This window comes from Bos indicus x Bos taurus, chromosome 8 (genome assembly GCF_003369695.1).
Source record: "Bos indicus x Bos taurus breed Angus x Brahman F1 hybrid chromosome 8, Bos_hybrid_MaternalHap_v2.0, whole genome shotgun sequence".
Classification (NCBI taxonomy): Eukaryota; Metazoa; Chordata; class Mammalia; order Artiodactyla; family Bovidae; genus Bos; species Bos indicus x Bos taurus.
In genome coordinates this window covers 69636920-69654477 of record NC_040083.1, presented here as the reverse complement: position 1 = coordinate 69654477, position 17558 = coordinate 69636920, and the positions used below count along the sequence as shown (strand labels likewise).

At 51.0% G+C, this 17558-nt stretch overlaps 2 protein-coding genes across 9 annotated transcripts in view; one reads left to right on the top strand and one right to left on the bottom strand.

The window, feature by feature from the left end:
• BIN3 (bridging integrator 3) overlaps window positions 1-1994 on the top strand; it is a 50572-nt gene extending 48578 nt beyond the window's left edge. For all 4 annotated transcript variants that reach the window (XM_027549885.1, XM_027549886.1, XM_027549887.1 and 1 more), the window contains one exon: window positions 1190-1994. In XM_027549885.1, coding sequence (XP_027405686.1) covers window positions 1190-1336 — 147 coding nt within the window. In that variant the 3' untranslated portion in view covers window positions 1337-1994. The remainder of the gene's footprint in view (window positions 1-1189) is intronic.
• Window positions 1995-2278: 284 nt separating this feature from the next.
• CCAR2 (cell cycle and apoptosis regulator 2) lies at window positions 2279-17252 on the bottom strand. 5 transcript variants are annotated; one of them, XM_027549879.1, is made up of 21 exons: window positions 17145-17252; window positions 16176-16271; window positions 15802-15893; window positions 15283-15374; window positions 14968-15082; window positions 14667-14796; window positions 14396-14492; window positions 9722-9841; window positions 7891-8113; window positions 7691-7804; window positions 7231-7394; window positions 6625-6787; window positions 6301-6528; window positions 5988-6206; window positions 5228-5372; window positions 5022-5104; window positions 4190-4336; window positions 3927-4038; window positions 3645-3833; window positions 3325-3530; window positions 2279-3098 (listed from the first exon to the last, which is right to left on the bottom strand). In XM_027549879.1, the coding sequence occupies exons 2-21, from the start codon at window positions 16231-16233 to the stop codon at window positions 3054-3056; spliced, it is 2742 nt and encodes a 913-aa protein (XP_027405680.1). In that variant the 5' UTR covers window positions 16234-16271; window positions 17145-17252; the 3' UTR covers window positions 2279-3053. The 5 variants fall into 5 exon arrangements, with proteins under 5 accessions (XP_027405680.1, XP_027405677.1, XP_027405679.1 ...); XM_027549876.1 differs by having other exon boundaries at window positions 6616-6787; window positions 17145-17251; XM_027549878.1 differs by having other exon boundaries at window positions 5022-5101; window positions 6616-6787; window positions 17145-17251.
• Window positions 17253-17558: the final 306 nt, after the last annotated feature.

The window sequence follows — 17558 nt, the reverse complement described above, 5'->3', positions numbered from 1 at the left end:
CGTGCTCCCAGGCCCCCAGCACGGCCCCTCCACCCTGCATTGTGCGCAGGAGGAAAACCTCCAAGTGCCCGAGCGGGGAGCTCTGGGTGCCCTGTAACCAAGCAGCAGGGTGGTGAGGGGTTGTTTACTGCCTCGTCAGCGCCAGCCTCCCCCTCCCGCGGCTGCTGCTGTCATTAGTCACAGAAGTGAGCATTCTGAGTGACTCAGCCTGCGCAGTGCGGATCGGGGCAGGGAGCTGGGGGAGGGAGCCACCCGTCCTTGCCACCCCAGCCCAGGCCCCAGCCCCTCGGGTGACACAGGATTTGTTGGAGACCTTGTTTCAACTACCCCTCAGCCAGTGGAGACCCAGCTCTGGGAGTGTGGAAGGTGACGTGACCTGGCCTTGCCCCTAGTAGCACTGCAAGCCTCTGGAAAAGGAGAGTTCCTCCTTCCCAGAGACAGCTTGGAGCTGGAGCTGGTAAAATTTCAGGGTGTTCGAGCAGTGTCGAACGTTTTCTTCAAAGCCCATGCTTTCATTTGGTCGTGAGGTGGAGGCTGAGGCAGAAGGGGCCCCCGGCCTCCCTGGGGCCTGCCCAGCCCTCCACCACCTGAGAGAAGTTGATGGTCCTCACTCCTCAGCCTGCTGCCCCCACCGCCTTCCTGCAGGCCTCCTTCCTACTCATGTCTGTGCAGAAGACACAGAACAATCCTGGTCTCTGGCTTGGCTTTCCTGGGTCTGCAGTTGAGGCGTGGTCAGGGCTGGGAAGGGACAGAGGCCAGAACTGTGTCCCCTCTCACCTTAACCTTTAAGACTGTCCCAGGGCTCTGGGAGCTACCGTGACCTCTCCCCCACGGCCAAGAGCTTCTGGCTTCCATAAAGCAGGTAGCCCCTGACTCCCTAGGCCCACCCCCAGGATCCAAGGGTCCACCCACTCCCCCCAGCCCTCTCCCCTCAGCTGCCTGGAGAGCTCAAGCCTCCACCTCACTCCCCTTTGCACCCAGGCAGTGGGCAGCGAACGTTCCTGAAGGGCTCAGGGCCGTGGTTGTCCTGCAGTCCAAGGGGAAGGGTGGTGGCGGAGGGGAGGTGACGGAACAGCAGGGGGCCAGCCCATAGGCTCCAACTTTTCTGCTCGCCATCCCAGGGGTGCAGTGCTTTGGGGCCCCGTGTCCTGAGCACAGCACCTGCAGACCTCTCCTCTTCCCCCCCCAGGTCGTGTACTACTCAGAAATGCACAAGATCTTCGGAGACTTGACCCAGCAGCTTGACCAGCCCGGCTGCCCTGACGAGCAGCGGGAGCGGGAGAACGAGGCCAGGCTGAGCGAGCTCCGAGCCCTCTCCATCGTGGCGGATGACTGAGCCTGGCCTGGGGAAAACTCTGGAACACAAGCCAGCCTCCCTCATCTGCCCTTTTCAAAAGCTCGGGCATCAGCCAGCAAAGGGCCCCTCCTTGGGAGAAGTATGGGGACAGTGGTGGCTCCCCCTCCCCAGCCCCTGGGAAGGCCTGACACCAAGAGCCCTAGCAGGCTGCTGTGTCCCTACCCCACCGTAGCAGAAACCCGCAGACAGGTAAGCAGTGTAGGCTGTCTGTTCCTGAAGAACCGTCCAAAGTGCCTCCTGGCCTCGGGCCAGAGCCTGGACTGTCAGCTCCCTAGAGGTCTCAGCCTGGCTGCACAGTTGGGACCACATCTACCTCCAGAAGGGCTCCCTTGGGAGTCCCCCACCTACGCTGCCTTTTCACCTCAGACTCACCTTTTCTGGGAGAGGCTGCGACACTGCCCTGGAGTGTCTCCCAGCACTCAGGCTCAGCCCACTTCTAGCCTTTGGGTCACCTGCAGGGGAGACCCTTAGTCTTACAGCTTCCCTAGAAGCTGGGACTCAACGTGTGTAAACATCCTACCACACTAAACGTCACCGACCAAGTCATGGGCCTCAGAGCAAGAAGAGTGGGTTTATGTCTCACCTGGTTATTTGGAACTTTATTTTTCCAAGTAAAATTTTCAATGAAATGTCCATATATTATTGTGCTGTAACTATTAAGAAGGGAAGGGCCACCCCAGGTCTCTCTCTGGGTTAGGCTGCCCCCTTACCCCCTTAGGGGGGTGGTCAGGGCAGGGTTGCCCCAACCACCCGTAGCATCCCCTCTCCTGACCAACAGGTCATGGAGCCCAGAGCTGCCCCCTACCAGCCACCCTCTGGAGGAGACACCTCCACCAGCAGAGGCTGGGTTGAGGGTGGGGAGGAGAGTGCAGAATCAGACCTAGACAAGGAGTCAAGGGGAGAGCTATGGAGCACACTGGGTTTGTTTTTGACTTTGGTTTATTTAAAAAACAAAAAGCCAAAAAAAAAAAAAAAAAAGAAAGAAAACCAACTTTATATACAAAGTCAAACTGAAACCACGGATTAATGGAAAGAGGCAAGACTTGTGGGGAAGGGGAAAGGCCGGGCCAGAGCCAATACCACATTCTGAACACAGGGAGCCGGGGGACAGGTGCTGGTTTCTTCTGGCACACCTGGGGCAGCTGAACACAGTGTTGACTGGCAGACACAGCCCCACACCAAACGCTCGCTAACACTGACACTGTTCCCGTGATGGCCAGGGAGCCCCCTCCCCAAAAACCTGCTCCTGGAAGCTGGCAGGATTTGTGCCATTCATAAGGGTTCTTACCCCCAACCAGATTCCACATCTGCTCCTTTAGTTTATTGGCATCAGACCTTATGACAGACTTGAAAAGCCTTTTCCTGCCCTGTCTTATTCTAAACTGGAAGAGGACAGGAGAAAGTCAGCACAAGACGAAAGGGCCCCAGGAGGAATCCCAAAGTAGAGGGCAAAATGACATTCGAGGGGTGCACAAGATGTTGGATTTAGTTGCGCGTGGAACCGGCTTCCTCACTCATCCGACCCGCGTGGCACAGACAGACCCCCCCCTGACGGCCTGAGCGCCTCTGCAGAGGCCGAGTGCCGCCAGGTCAGCCACCCCTGCCTCCAGCTCCCAGGTCCTGTTCTGGCTGCTTTCTGGGCTCTAACTTCAGCAGGCTCCATCGCTGACCTCATAGGGCTCCTGCACCAGGCCCCTCAGTTGCTTGGTGCTGGCTCCTCCTTCTCTACCCAGCTGTCAGCCTGTTTGAAACAGACACACGAGAATCAGGACTTGGAGGAGGAAGGGCTGAGATCCGAGATCCCATCCGAGAACTACTAACCACTTCCTCCTGGGAGGCTCCTGGTCGCAAGCTGCTGACTGATGGATTCCATAAGAAACTAGCAGATGGAGGCAAATGCCAGTGAAGCTGAGCCGGCTGTGCTGACCCACCTCACCACGCAACGGCCGGCTCTCCAGGAGGCTCACCTTTTCAAGCATCCTCTGTGTGTCGAGCTGCAAGGTGGTCAGGCGCCTTCGGAACTCCTGAAGCAGCCGCTGAAGCTGGTTCTTCTGTCGCTCGGCTGTCCGGGCCATCTCCTCAGCCTCGGCCAGCCGGGCCCGCAGATCCTGCATTTCCGTTGCCAGTGTCTTATTTGTCACTTCAGTGGCTGAGAAACGGTTATGGCTCTCCTCTGGTGGGGGCAGGCCGGAGAGACTGCTCAGCTAAGAGGGGAGCAGATGGCGGGCAGCCTGGAGTCTGGGGTGCAGGCCTCCCGCTTCATGTCCCCAAGCCACAGGCCACTCACCCAGCTTAAGCTCCAGTGTGTGAATCTTGTTCTCCAGGTAGAGCCGCCCGCTGTCCTGCTGCTCCGCACGCTGCAGCAGGTTCCCCACGTTGATGAGGCTGCCGTTGTGGGACACCAGGCCCTTGTGCTCCACTGGGGTCGTACCCGGCTTCCCACTCTTCCCGGGAGGAGGTAGCAGGTCCAGGTTTCCTAGGAGGGCCAGGAGAAGACTCAGGGACGGGAAGTGGGAGAAAGCAGCCCACCCGCCCCCGTCCCCTGGAGGCCGCAGGGCCCAGTTCGCACCGAAGAGCAGGTCCTCAGGGAGTGCCCCGTCTGGGCCCTCCGGGCGGCTGTACTGAAGGCTCCGATACTGGCAGATGTTCTGGGACACCGCCCTGCTGACCAGCTGTTTGGCCTGCAGGAAACACACACCCACGATGCCCACAGAGAAGAAGGTGCAAGGCCCCTGTAATGGCGCACAAGAACCTAGAGCCACAGCATCCCAAGCCACACCTGCACACAACGACACTGGGGGAGGCATCTCAGGGAGGGCTGGGAGACGCTACCTGCTCTGCACTGAGCCGCAGCCCAAGGGTAAGCAGGATCCTCTCCAGGTCTCGCCGGTGCAAGTAGCCACACCAGTTGGCGTCAAAGTAGACGAAAGCAAGAAGACAGTCCACAGGGAGCACAGCAGAGGGTTCCAGCTCCTTGGGCTGCAAGAGAAACAAGGATGAACAGGATTTACAAATAGCTCTCTTAATGCTAAATCACCCAGGATGAAGCCCTTTCAAAATAAGGCAGCTTGGCTGACACATTCACACCCAGACACACCTTCCAGTTGGAGATCTGACCCTTGGCCTGTGAGCAAAGATCTCTCTCTGGGGCACTTCCGCCCCAAGGCCTGTCATCCAGAGAGGAACCGTGTGTGCTCCTAGATCAGACAGCTCACTCAGAACCACACTGATAGAGACACTGAAGGATTCTCCTGGATCCTATGAGTGTGCTATCCCACGAGCCAAGAGCCACCTTTGTCTTTGATCAATGAGAAGATGCCAGGTGTCTCGGCCTTTCCTGGTGGTCCAGCAGATGAGCATCTACCTTGCAGCGTGGGGGACAAAGGTTCAATTGCTGGTTGGGGAACTAAGATCCTACATGCCATGGAGTAACTAGAGTGCCCACATGCCAAAACTAGAGAATCAGTGTGCCACAGCAAAAGATACCCGGTGTACCATGACTAAGACCCAATGAAGCCAAAATAAATAATTTTTTTTTTAACTATCAATCTATTAAAAAAAAATGCCAGAGGCCATTTAGTAAAAGCATCCCTTTCCCAGGAGAGTCAGAGGCCTTGCCAGGCTTCCCGATCACGGAGCCCCAAGAGCACACTGAAGGTCTCACCATGTCCTGAAGGGTCGAGAACTCCATCTCTGACTGGTTCGAAGCAACCGACCGGACCTCGGAATCCTCCAGCTTGGCTCCTGCTACAGAAAGCCTGAGGTGAGCCTAGAGCAAGGCCCACGTGGGTCCAGACTGGCTCCATCCAGAACGAGAGAGCAGTAAGCCACAGTGTCAAGAAGCCACCATCCGGCTGGCACCACACATACCAAATTCCTCCTCCCCGTCGTCTCTCAGGAGCAGCAGTTCTGGGTCCAAGGCCATCTCACACAGATCCTCAGACGCCTCACCCCGGGGTTTCTCTTCGTCTTCTCCCCCAGAAGACGGGGGTTTGGGCAAAAGCCCATCTTCCTTCTAGGAGAAGCAGACCCAGATGATAAGGAGAAGAGCTGCCCCTGGAATTACGCACCATAACAACGGTTAACATTTTCATGTTGGCCGTCTTCAGGCAATGGTATAAAGGCTTACGTGCAGCGTCTCATTTAATGTACTTCATTACACAGGGGTCACAGAGCAGACCAGGGCGAGTTCCAGACACCTGGAGTGCTCCTTGGGAGTCAAGCCCAGTCCCATAAGCAATCTGCTTACTTGATTATATTTAGGCAAGAAGCAGACCCATGGACTTTAGAAACCGTTAAGAAAATGCAGTGCTGTAGTTAACCATAGGGTCATGAAAACACCTGTACCCATCAAAACACTGCTATGAACACAGATGTCTATGGTGCCCTGTCAACCACGCTTCCCTTCACGAAGCTCCAGGCCCTCCTCCCTTCTCCCAGGTGCTTCACCTCCGAGCTGTGTAGCCACACAGGAGAGTTACATGCCCTGTGCCCAAGTCACACCGGGGTCAGGAGGTGAGTGCAGTGAGTGTGGGGTAGTGAGCAGAGCTGAGGCACGCTCTGTGCTCCAGTTCTGGTGGGCCTTAGGACCTGCCGCCCCAGTGCCCGCACAAAGGGCAGCGATACTCACCGGCGGGGCGTCTGCCTCGGCAGCTGTGCCCTCACTCTGTACCTCATCCTTGGACTCCTTGGCCTCCTCCTTGACTGCTTCTTCTTCCTTGGCTGCCTCCTCCTTCTCAGGCTCAGGCGGGGCCACGACCTTTTCAGGAAGGCTCAGGAGCGTCTTATAAATCCTATAGCCAAAGTCCCTCTGCAGCATCTCCAGAAACAGCTCAGCCAACACCGTGGCCTGGTGGGGGAGGTGGCGGGAGGCCATGAGCCTCAGGACAGAGAGTGTTCCCATCACCCGCTACCGCCCCACAGCCGCCAGCTCCTACACCTGCCTCAAAAGAGATCCTTTCCTTCGGCCTCCGGTCCTCCACGATACTTTGCAGGGACAGGTTTACACAGCGGGAGCGCGCCATGACAGCAGGTTCCAGAGGGGGTGGGGGGGCCTCTGGGAGGTCAGTGTCCACTTCCTGCTGTGCGGTGACCTCTGGATTCTCGGCACTCTTAGAGGTGTCTGCTGCTTGCTCCGATCCATCAGCCGGCTGCTCTGTAGGCTCTGTTTCCTGTGGCAGATGTCAAGGGCTATGACCACCTGGGTCCCGGGGTTCAGGTACCTCCCTCCCTCATTGGTTCGTAAGCCTTGGCCTCACCACTGGCACCTCCGGGGGCGGGGGAGCTGCCTCTGCAGCTTTCTGCTGGCACAGGGCCTCCCACTCTTCCAAAGTGGGCATGATGGTCCAGATGTCTGGCAGGTACACCACCACAGTCTGGAGCCGCCTCGGGGGTCCCGCCTGCAGGTACTGAAACTCAGCAAAGCGCCACCTGCTCACAGTGAAAGGAGAAATGAAGTGCTGACCCATGACTTTCACAAGTGAGTGCTTCAGCTGCCAGTCAACATTTAATGAACATGTACTGTGGGCCAAGCTCTAAAAGATACAGTCCAAGTCCTCAAGAAATGGTCCATGGGAAGAGACAGGTAATCCAACAGTTACTATCCGAGGTGCCGTGGCAGTAAGGAGCTCGGAATGTGGCTGGGGACCACATCTGAGGAGCCTTGGAGGGTCAGCTGGCTCTCAACACACTTACACATCCCTAGCCATGCTCGGGACTACAGCAACCACTGGCAGGACTGGAGGGAGGGAGATGAGCTGGGATGAGGGAACTGACGGGAGCTGACAGGTCAGAAAGGCCCAGCAGAAGCCTGGCCTCCGCCTGGGTCTCACCCACTCAGTGGTGCCCACAGGCAAGCTCTGGCAGCCACTCACCACTTGGTGCAGGCACTCAAGTCGATGCCAGCCTGGGCCTGCGCGCAGCGTGTAGCAGTGCGGACAAGCACCTGTGGGTCGCCCTTGGGGTCGAGGCCATCCAGCGAAGGAGACCACTCACCACCAACCAGCACTGCCTCATCATCCTTCCAGCCCAGCAAAAACTGCAAAGAGAGACCAGGGATAAGACACGAAAAACCAATCATCTGGGCTTCCTACTGGGAAACAACCTGCACCACTGGGGAACAGAGTCCACCACACTGCACGTGGTGGGCAGCTCTCTACCCATGAACTTGAACCCCACGTAAATCTAGTAAGACCATCTCTGGGCCACACCCTGCTCCGGGCAGAACGACTAGTATCTCAACTCTGTTTCTTTGAGCTCATGAGCAGCATCTCAGTTGACAGGGACTGACCATCGTCAGTAAGTGTGTCTTGCCTCCTGGGCTCCAGCTCTTACTTTAATTTGCTTCAGAGGGTGTTCCGGGGTCTCCCGTGGCTCAGCCATGTCATCCACGAACAGCATGCAACAACGATACAATTCCTCCAGTCCCGGGGAGGAGAGCAGCAGTACCTGGTAGGGACGGCGTGAAGGAGACACTCGAGAGCTTTCTCAGCCCTCAACAAGGGGATCAAGTGGCAGGACCCCAGCCAACTCACCTTGGAACTGTAGGTGGGGTCGCTGTCTGTAGGGGGGGGCTCTGCACCAGCATCAGCAGCTGGCTCCTTCTCCGAAGATACCTGGATGCGGCTCGGATGATGGAGAGAGAAGGGCTGGCTCACAGGGAAGGCCGACAGCCAGCTCAGATGCACGGCCAGAAAATCTGAGGGAACCAGGAGGGTGCGGTAACGGCGCTGGAGTTCTAAGAAATCAAAGACGGGGCTGTGGGAAGAAAGCAGGGAGTTCCAGATTGAACAATGATGAAGTGTTTTTTTTGTTCTGTTTTTTTTTTTTTTTTTTACATGGAACCATAAAAAAGACTTGAAAGAAAAGGGAAGCAAATTCTTTTATAATCTGAGAAGAATTTTCTAAGGAAGACACCTCTGAAGAGAGAAAAATGGATTAGATTTGACCACTAAATGCTACAAGTCAATCTAGGGAAAGGAAAAAAGACATTTGCAATATATGACAGCAAAGAGTCTTTATCTTAAAGTTAATATAAAAGGAACTCACAAATCACTAAAAAAAAATCACATGTCTAAGAGAAAACTGGAAAAACTGACAGCAACAGATACTTAGAAAAAGGAATGAGACTGAGGAGCTCATGAAAATATCCTCAGTATCACTCATAATTAAAGAAATTCAAATCAGGGTATCACTTTTCACCTACTGGACTGACAAACATCATGAAGCTGGCTGACACGGTGTTGGCAAAGGCTGGGTGTGCAAGTACCTCACAATTCGTGTGAGAAGGTAAACTGACAGCCTCTGTGAGAAGCCTGGCCATACCTTCAAGGTTCACAGACCTTTAGGCCAGCTACTCCATTTCTAGGAACTGAGCCCAATAAAATACTTGCACCTGTCCACAGACATGTCTACAGAAGAACGTTTATTATTACAAGATTTAGAATAACTGCAGATTAAAAATGGAGACCTGGTTCAATAAATTCTGGTCCATCCACTTAGCCGTGTGGTTGCTAAAAAGAATGAGATCAGTCTAACAAACATTAATGTGCAATAAATTCCAAGATAAGTGAAAAAGCAAAGTGCCAAATAGTATGTACAACAGGCTTCCACTTGTGATTTTAAAAAAATACACAGCTGTGTGTGTGGCTAATCATCAGCAATCGGTGTCCTGACCACTCAAGATGTACCCTGCCGCAGTGGTGATGTGGGGACCAGGGTCTCCTGAGATTACCCTAGGGAGGCAGGTGGGTCAGCATGGAGAGTACAAGGTGTGGCCTGCTCCTGGGGGTGGAAGCAGGGCAGCCCGCCCTCCCTGCCCGTCATGAGGAGGAGGTGCTAAGAGGCCGCCCTCACTTCTACTTGGAGCAAAGTGGATCTGCCCTGGGGGGCTTCTAACACAGCAGCTGGAGCCCTGCATCTCCCCTGCTAGCTGGCATCTGGGATCACTCATCTACTCAGATTCTACGCTTGAGAAGTAAGTTTGTATGGGGACCTGTGACCTCGTACATGCTGTCACACTCAAGAAATCATTCAGAGCTTCCCTGAGAAACCAGTCCCACCGTTCCCATGACCCATAGTTTCCACCTGATTTATAACTGGTATTGGGCACCTGGATTTTGATTGGGATGCCATAATTATAGGCTGACGTAACAACTTCTGGTGATTAAATCATAAATCAGTGGTGCTATGCTGGCCTGAATTTGAGATTCTGAAATAAATTTGTCACATTACAAAACAAAAATGAAGTGAGCAAAAAGGTCATAAGAATACACATACACAATTACTACCAGACTATATCGTATTTACACAAGAAAAATGTTACCACCTGCAAGTCTCACCCCCCAGCCCAGCCTCCCCACTCACCTGTCCACAGTATAGGGAGTGAGATGGACTCGGTAAGGAGGCAGGTCATGCCTTGGTTTCTTAGCACCCCAAGGCTCTCCACCAGCTCGCTGTTTGCGTTTCTTGGAGTCGTAGTCATCGCTGGAGGTTGATTCATCACCAGAAGGAAGAAACCATACTGTTAAATACAGCTTCAGGACATGTTGGCCTAAAAAGAGCTGGAAACCATCTGAATCCTGAACTTTAAAGAAATGGATAAATAAGCCATACTAACAGCCATATAAGAGACTGTTATTAAAGATATTAAAGTATACATTTAAATGCTTTAAATAACACAGAAAACCATTCATGTTAAACAAAAAGTACAGTATGGAACACTGTATAGAAAACAGTGCCTCAAATGAGCAAAAACAGCTTTAAAAGACTGAGAGAAAATATTAATGGTGGACGCCTCTGACTGATAAAGCTAATAATTTTTTAATATTTTTACAAACATTGTAAGTTACAGCTAACATGTAAATTTTTGAAATGAGAAAATTAACTTTTTTTTTTTTTTTTTTTAACAAGAGATACATATATGGTACCATGCTATGGGTTCTATCAAGTTTAATTGAGAGAGAGAGATCTGGTAACAAACCCTTGAAAAAAGTGAAGAGAAAGTGTTAGTTGCTCAGTCATGTCTGACTTTCTTGCAACCCCATGGACTGCAGCCCACCAGGCTCCTCTGTTCCATGGAATTTTCCAGACAAGAATACTGGAGTTGGTAGCCATTTGCTTCTCTGGAGGATCTTCACAACCCAGGAATCAAACCTGAGTCTCCCACACTGCAGGGGAATCAAACCTAGGTCTCCCACATTGCAGAGGAATCAAACCTGGGTCTCCCACACCAGAGCAATCAAACCTGGGTCTCCCACACCAGAGCAATCAAACCTGGGTCTCCCATACTGCAGGCAGATTCTGTACCATCTGAGCCACCAGGGAAGCCCCACAAACCCTTAACCCTACACATTTAAGTCATAAAAATTCACTAATCATACAGCCATTAAAACAATTCTGAGGATTACTCTGCAATATGGAACACATGTTAAATAAGAATGTATTAAAAAAAATCTGAACTCAGATTAAAATTATAAAAACTATGTGTGTGTGTATGTGTGTGTGTGTATGTGTGTGTGTGTGTGTATATATATATATATATATATATATAAAGACTAGGAAAGAACAATGGGGAAAAAAGTGACAGGAAGTAATTTTGCTTTTCTAAAGGTCTTCAAATATAAGAATGGCTACCTTGGGGACAGGGGGATGGGGGGATAAGAATAGGAGACTAAGAGGTACAAACTACTATGTACAAAATAAATAAAATACAAAGGTTTAATACACAGCACAGGGATTATAGCCAACATTGTATAATAACTTTAAATGGAGTGTGATCTATAAAAGCACATAACTTTAAATGGAGTATAACTGCTATGTTGTACACCTGAAACTAATACAATATTGTAAACCAACTATACTTTAATTAAATAAAGTTTTTAAATGCTTACCTTTAAAGGGAAAGAGGGAATGATAATTTTTGTAGTACTTTAACTTTACATAATGTCATGCACTATGTTTTATAATAAATCACTTATTACGGTGCCACTACGTTATGCTGCGAGCAATGAGAACAGTGGAAAAGCAAAGCCTTCAGGCCATTGTAAAATGCCAGACTGACGGGGGAGCCATGTCTCTCAGGGGAAATGAAATCGACTGTCAATTCTTCATGCTGAGGTAATACTGAGCTAATTCTATTTTTTTTACCAGGTCTCTGCTCTTTTCCTTTAGACCTGCCTGGGTTGTTTCCCTAGTCATGACACCCCTGATTGACTAACTCGATTATATTTAATGCAGAATTTTTCTTTTCTCACATTTCTGCCTGGGTAATTTCCTTGTTCATCAGTATCTCCCTCCAAAAGCTGCCTTCTAATCTTGCCCTTGTGGGATATCAGTGCTTCTGTGTCTCTAACAGAAGAACTGCTCCAAAGTCATTTTGATAACTCTCTTCAGCTCACCCGTGATTGAAGTGAACTCTTCAGTAAAGGCTGTCAACCTCAAGTTGAAGTGCATGTTCCACTGAATCCTGTAATCTTTATTGTCAATTGTCAGGAAGAGACTATAAAGCACGAACAGTGGAAGCCATCTGGGTAACTTCAGCAGGACACTGAGATGGTCTACCCGGCTGAGTATCCTTGTCTAAACCCCTCAGTAGTTCAGCATTAGCAATCCAAAGGAGACACTGGTTTCTGCCTCCCAAAACCTGAAGTTCAAAAGAAAGCCTGGTTTCCAGTCAAACACTAAGATGGCTGACTCGGTTATAAACGGTTGTTCCCCCAGAGGGTGACCTCATTGCTACTGCCCCCTCCCCGGCTCTGCAAATCCCTTCTACAGACTCATGGTAGTATCTCACTCCCAAAAGTCATGTCTTCTATCTCTAGAGACCGTGACACTGAACCATTATGGCCAAAGTAACAGAACACAGAACTTGCACAGGGCTTGGTGTGTCCTGGACAATCAAATGCTACTGGCTTTACAGGAAGACTGAATTTGAACCTAAAGCAAAAAGTCAATAGCAGCCATTGATTTCTACCCAGGCTACATTATCCCTGAGGGCACCTGCTGTCCTCAGTCTGTAACAAAGTCTTTAATAAACTCACAGAACGGGAGAGTTGGAGAGTCCTTGGAAACTGAAGACCAAGAAGATGCAGAGGACAAGAGGTACGGGTGTATGTGAATTATACACCAGTAACTTGAATGAAACTGTTTTAAGCAGTGGAGATGCTGTGGAAAAAAATCCTACACAATCAGAGCTGCCCACTCCAGAGTTCCCAATGACCTACCCCGAGGCAGCACACAGCAGCTTCAGCAGACTAGCTCCATCACTTTGCTTAAAGCTTTTTCTCTGAGGAACTCCATGCCCCCTTTACATGTCTGCAGTAGACTGCGTGCTTAGCCCTTACTTACAAGTAATAATCACTGGCTTCTGGGAGAGGAAGCGGTTTCCTTCTGAGAACAGTCCTCATTTCAGAAGAGAACTAGAACATGAGAACCCTTTCTGGAGTGATGGACATATTCTGTATCTTAAAAGGGGTGAGAGTCACATGGGATTTTTCATTTGTCAAAACTGCCCATCTAAGATCTGTACACATCAACCTACATAAATTTTACCTTAAAAAAAAAAAAAAAAAAAAACAAAGTATAAGGCAGATGAAAAAGAATGGCAGATATTGATACTTGTTGAAGCTGGGTGATGGGTATATGAGGGTATTTACTATGCTTATATTTGAAAATTTCCATAATAAAAAGTTAAAAAGAAGACTGACAGAAATAACTTGAATGTGTCTTCAACAAACTAGTCTAGAGCATAACTCCTAGGGATAGAAACAAAAACTTTTAGGTAGGGTACGGCAGGATCAGAACATGTGAGCCAGAGAGAACAGGAAGCATGCTCCTGGCAGTCCCCAACGCTCACAGATGACACACGATGGCCCAGAATGCCCCAAAGGCCCAAAGCCACCATGCCTGCTCCACACAAGGCCACGTCTACATGTCCACAGCACAGGATTTCTGGACAGAGTGCAACATACATAGTCTATCACATCGCTGACTTCTGTGGTGTATAGGAAGAAACATGTTTTATACTAAGAATTAAATCATGCACTGCAGGAAACTAAAAAAAAAAACCATCAAAAAAACAGAAACAGACTCACAGATATAGAGAACATACTGGTGGTCACCAGAGCAGAGGGGGTTGTGGGGGGAATGGGCAAAACAGGTGAAAGTGAAAGTCACTCAGCCATGTCCGACTCTTCGTGACCCCACGGACTATACATAAACAGTCCATGGAATTCTCCAGGCCAGAATACTGGAGTGAGCCTTTCCCTTCTCCAGGGGATTTTCCCAACCCAGGGATCCAACCTAGGGATCGAACCCAGGTCTCCCTCATTGCAGGCGAATTCTTTACCAACTGAGCCACCAGGGAAGCCCAAGAATACTGGAGTGGGTAGTCTATCCCTTCCCCAGCAGATCTTCCCAACCCAGGAATCAAACCAGGATCTCCTACACTGCAGGCAGACTCTACCAAAAGAGCTATCAGGGAAGCCCTAATACAAGTGAAGGAGGATTAAAAAGTACAAACTTCCAATTATAAAATAAGTAAGTCATAGAGATGTAATATACAGCACAGACAATATAATCAATACTTTAATAACTCTGTAGAGTGACAGATAGTAACCAGCTATTGTGGTAATCATCTCATAATACATAAAATTTCCAATCTACTGGTATTATATTGTAAATTATGCTTCAGTTAAAAAAACACACTGCAAAAATTTTTTTGGACACTACTATTTTCTTCAGTTTTGATTCCTGGTATCCCAATCTTAGAGACTAGAAATAAAAGACAAAATTATATATTAAAAACAAATTCAGTGTGATATTTTGAAAGATGAATTATGCCAAATCCCTACTTGTTGAACCAGCTTATAAAGTTCCAATATTTCTCAATGTGTCAGCCTATCTTAGGGTAAAGGGACTAGGATCTAGCTGCACAAAGAGAATGCTGGTGTTAAGAAGTGGTCAAAAAAAAGGGGGATGGGGCACATTCTCTGAGAGGCAAAGAAATGAAGCACCTTTCCTGCTTGATCATCATCTTACCTTCGGCCCTGATCCAATCGTCCATGAGGGCCCCGAGCAGGAAACCTGTTCAGGTGGCTCAGATGAAGTGTGTGGGATGTTTGGAAGAGACTCAGAGCTGCAGAAAGGAAATGGATAGTGACTCAAAACACCTAAATATTTGCCCAACTTTCCTGTCCCCTATTCTAGTCTCCACTTTTACTCTGAGAGCAACAACCTAATTCTTACAAGTCCATTCAACCCAAGTACTCCATAAAGCCACACCCCCAATATCCATGTCGCTGGTACTCACGCTTCTGAGGAAAGAGTGGGGGAATCCGGTGAGGCTGAAAGATCAGCTGGGGCTGAGCTCCCAGAATCCCTTGCTTCTGGCCCAGGGCTGCCACATGTAGAAGGGGAGGTGCTGGGGACTTCAGTAGGGGCTGCAGAACAGTAACCAGGAAACTCAGGGCATCCCATGGCTGAAGTGCTCACTACCTTGGAAAAATGTGGCCCTACCCCCTTGACCAAAGAAAGGTTCCTGTCCATCTTTCTGGGCACCAGGGTGTCCCTCCTACCCCTTTCCAATGCACATGCTGAGGAGAGATGAATACCTGGTTGGAGAGCGTCTGCACCTTGACAGCATTCCAGGGCACTGCCTGACCTGGGTTGTATGCAGCCTTCACCAGCACCTTCTCACCCAGCTGGGGCAGCCGGCCCTTCACCACACTGCCAGCACACAAGCCAGGAGACCCAGTCAGGAGAGAGACCCTGGCCAAGCCACCTTGACTGTCCCTATGAGGCCCTTCCCATCAAGATTTCTCACACCTTGCATAACAGCAAAGCAATGTCTTTAGAAGGCCCCACCAGCACGGTGACAGACCCGAATCCCGTTAAGCATTTCCAGAAGGGGAACGGCCTCAGCCTACCTTAGCTGAAAAAAGACTTCTTCATCCACCACCCCAAAGTAGTCGTGCAAGCTGGTAACAATGCCAGTGAAGACCCGCTGTTTCTCTCCACCCTATATGAGAAGAGTGAAGTTTAAAGGTAAGAGGAAGCATCTATCCATGCTCTGCCATTAGCATCTCATCTTTCTCCACCCCTCCAGCCCCAGATCAAAGTACTGCACGGAGCTTCCTGTAGAAGGAAGCACATGTGTCTAGTGGACATAATCTACCGAAGGTGGGAGAAGTCATGCTGATTCTTGGGCCATAAGCTTCTTCTAGGATTCCCAGTTCTTCCTTAACTCCAAAAAGCACCCTAGAGATTTCCCTAGAATCAAAACCAAAGACTCCCCAGTCAGAGAGGTCTAGTTACCTCTGGACTGGTTGACGATAGGAGTGTCAAGAAGGATGAACAATGTCATGTAAGAATGAAAGCATCGGACAACCATGCATGCTGAGGTCCTCCCAAGTGCTGAAACTCACTAGACGGGATGCCCAACTTACCTGAAGGTGCCTGGCATTTTGGGACAGGTCTGTGGCCACAGGAGGAGTGAGCAAACCAGGAGGAGGGCCCAGAAGGGATGTCGAAGCTGCGCCTGTTGGAAGAGAAGCAATCCAGGAATTGCACCTACCGTGGTAAGCACTAGAGTCAGCTAGAGAAGACAGGAAACCCAAAGGGTAAAGTGGATCCGTACAAGTCCCAACAGGGTTTTGCTGACAACCACTGTGGTCATCGACTAGCTTCCTAAGAAACATCAGCAGCAAACTGCACTCCACCAGGAAAACCCCTGGTGGATTTAAAGACTAACGTCTGTTAAAGACTAACTTCAAACCACATACTTCCCAATGTGGGGCCAGGTAGAGATAAAGGTGATCACCTGAGAAGTTGCGTCCCCCTGGAAGCGGGTTGATCCGCTGGCGCTTAAACTGTGACATTGGGAATGCTGTCCTCTTTCAGAGTCTTGGGAAAAAACCTTCAATCAGAAAAGAAATAAATTAACAATTCACAGGGAAGATTTTCCACCTACCCCCCAAAAAGGAACTAAGGATCTGAAGGAAAGTGGGGAAATGTATACTGAGAATGAACAGGGAAGACAGATGGAGAGAACAGGAAATGGACCAGGAAACAGAGAAATTACAATGCTTCAGTTTCTCTCACAATAACCTAGTGATGGGTAATACTGTTATACTCTTTCAAACAAAAGGAAACCGAAGCTCGGAGGGACTGAGACTTGCCCGAGGCACAGAACCAGGTACGTAAAAAACTAGGACTCACACCCAGGTCTCCCGACAACTCAGCGCTCCTCTCACTATGCCACGCCACCCTCAGATGGTTGGGGAGAGTGAAGGGTTGGAAAGAGCCCTGGTGACATTCATTCATTCAAATACATCCGCCAAAAAGCTCCACGCAAGGCCCGGAAAAATGGAGGAGGCTGGTGCCGGAGAGGAGATGGTGTAGGCCCTCTCCCCGGAAGCCCGGCCCGTTGTTCCCCGGACGGGCTGGTGAGAAGACAGCTCCGCGGCCAGGCGAACGCAAATCCGGCTGCGCGCCCGCCCTCCTGCTCCCCCGCTCCCCGTGCCTCGGCTCCCGTCTCAGCGGCCACCAGAGCCGGATCTCCCGGGCCGGGCCGCGGCCAGGCCGCCGTGGGAGGACGAAGGCGCGCGGTTTCTCCTCCTCCCGCCCGCCCCCAGGGCCGAGGCCGTTGCCAGGGAGACGAGACTTGCAGTCCGGAGAGGGGCTCGGCCCCTTCCGCGCCCAGTGCATCTTCGCGGCTTGGCTCTCGCAGCCCCTCGGCCGGGGGAGGGGCAAGGAGGCAGAGGGGCGGCGGAAGGCCCCCCCAACCCACCTGCGGGCCAGGGCCGCGACACCGGGGGGACAAAGACACCCGGAACCACCAGAGCCGCTGCTGCCGCCGCCACCGGAAGCGTCTCTCCGGAAGCACGACCACTGGTCGGAAGCTGCCACTCTCCCGGATATAGTCCCTCCCTCCTCTCCACCGACCTCTCCCTTCCCCCACACCGGCCTGCCATCCCGCTCCAACTGCTGAGCGGAAGTGCGCCTTCCCCGATCGGATATGCGTTAGGAAGCCGCGCGTCGGTGGTGTCCGCGCTTACGTGTCCCATGAGAAAAGCAGACTTCAGAGAACTGGTTCCTGGTCCAAAGACAGATGGAGCTGGACCCTCAAACATAAAGCAGCACCTATGCTTCATTCTGGCGGACCCCCAAGCCGGCAGCAGCAAGAGAACCAGCTGACTGGAGG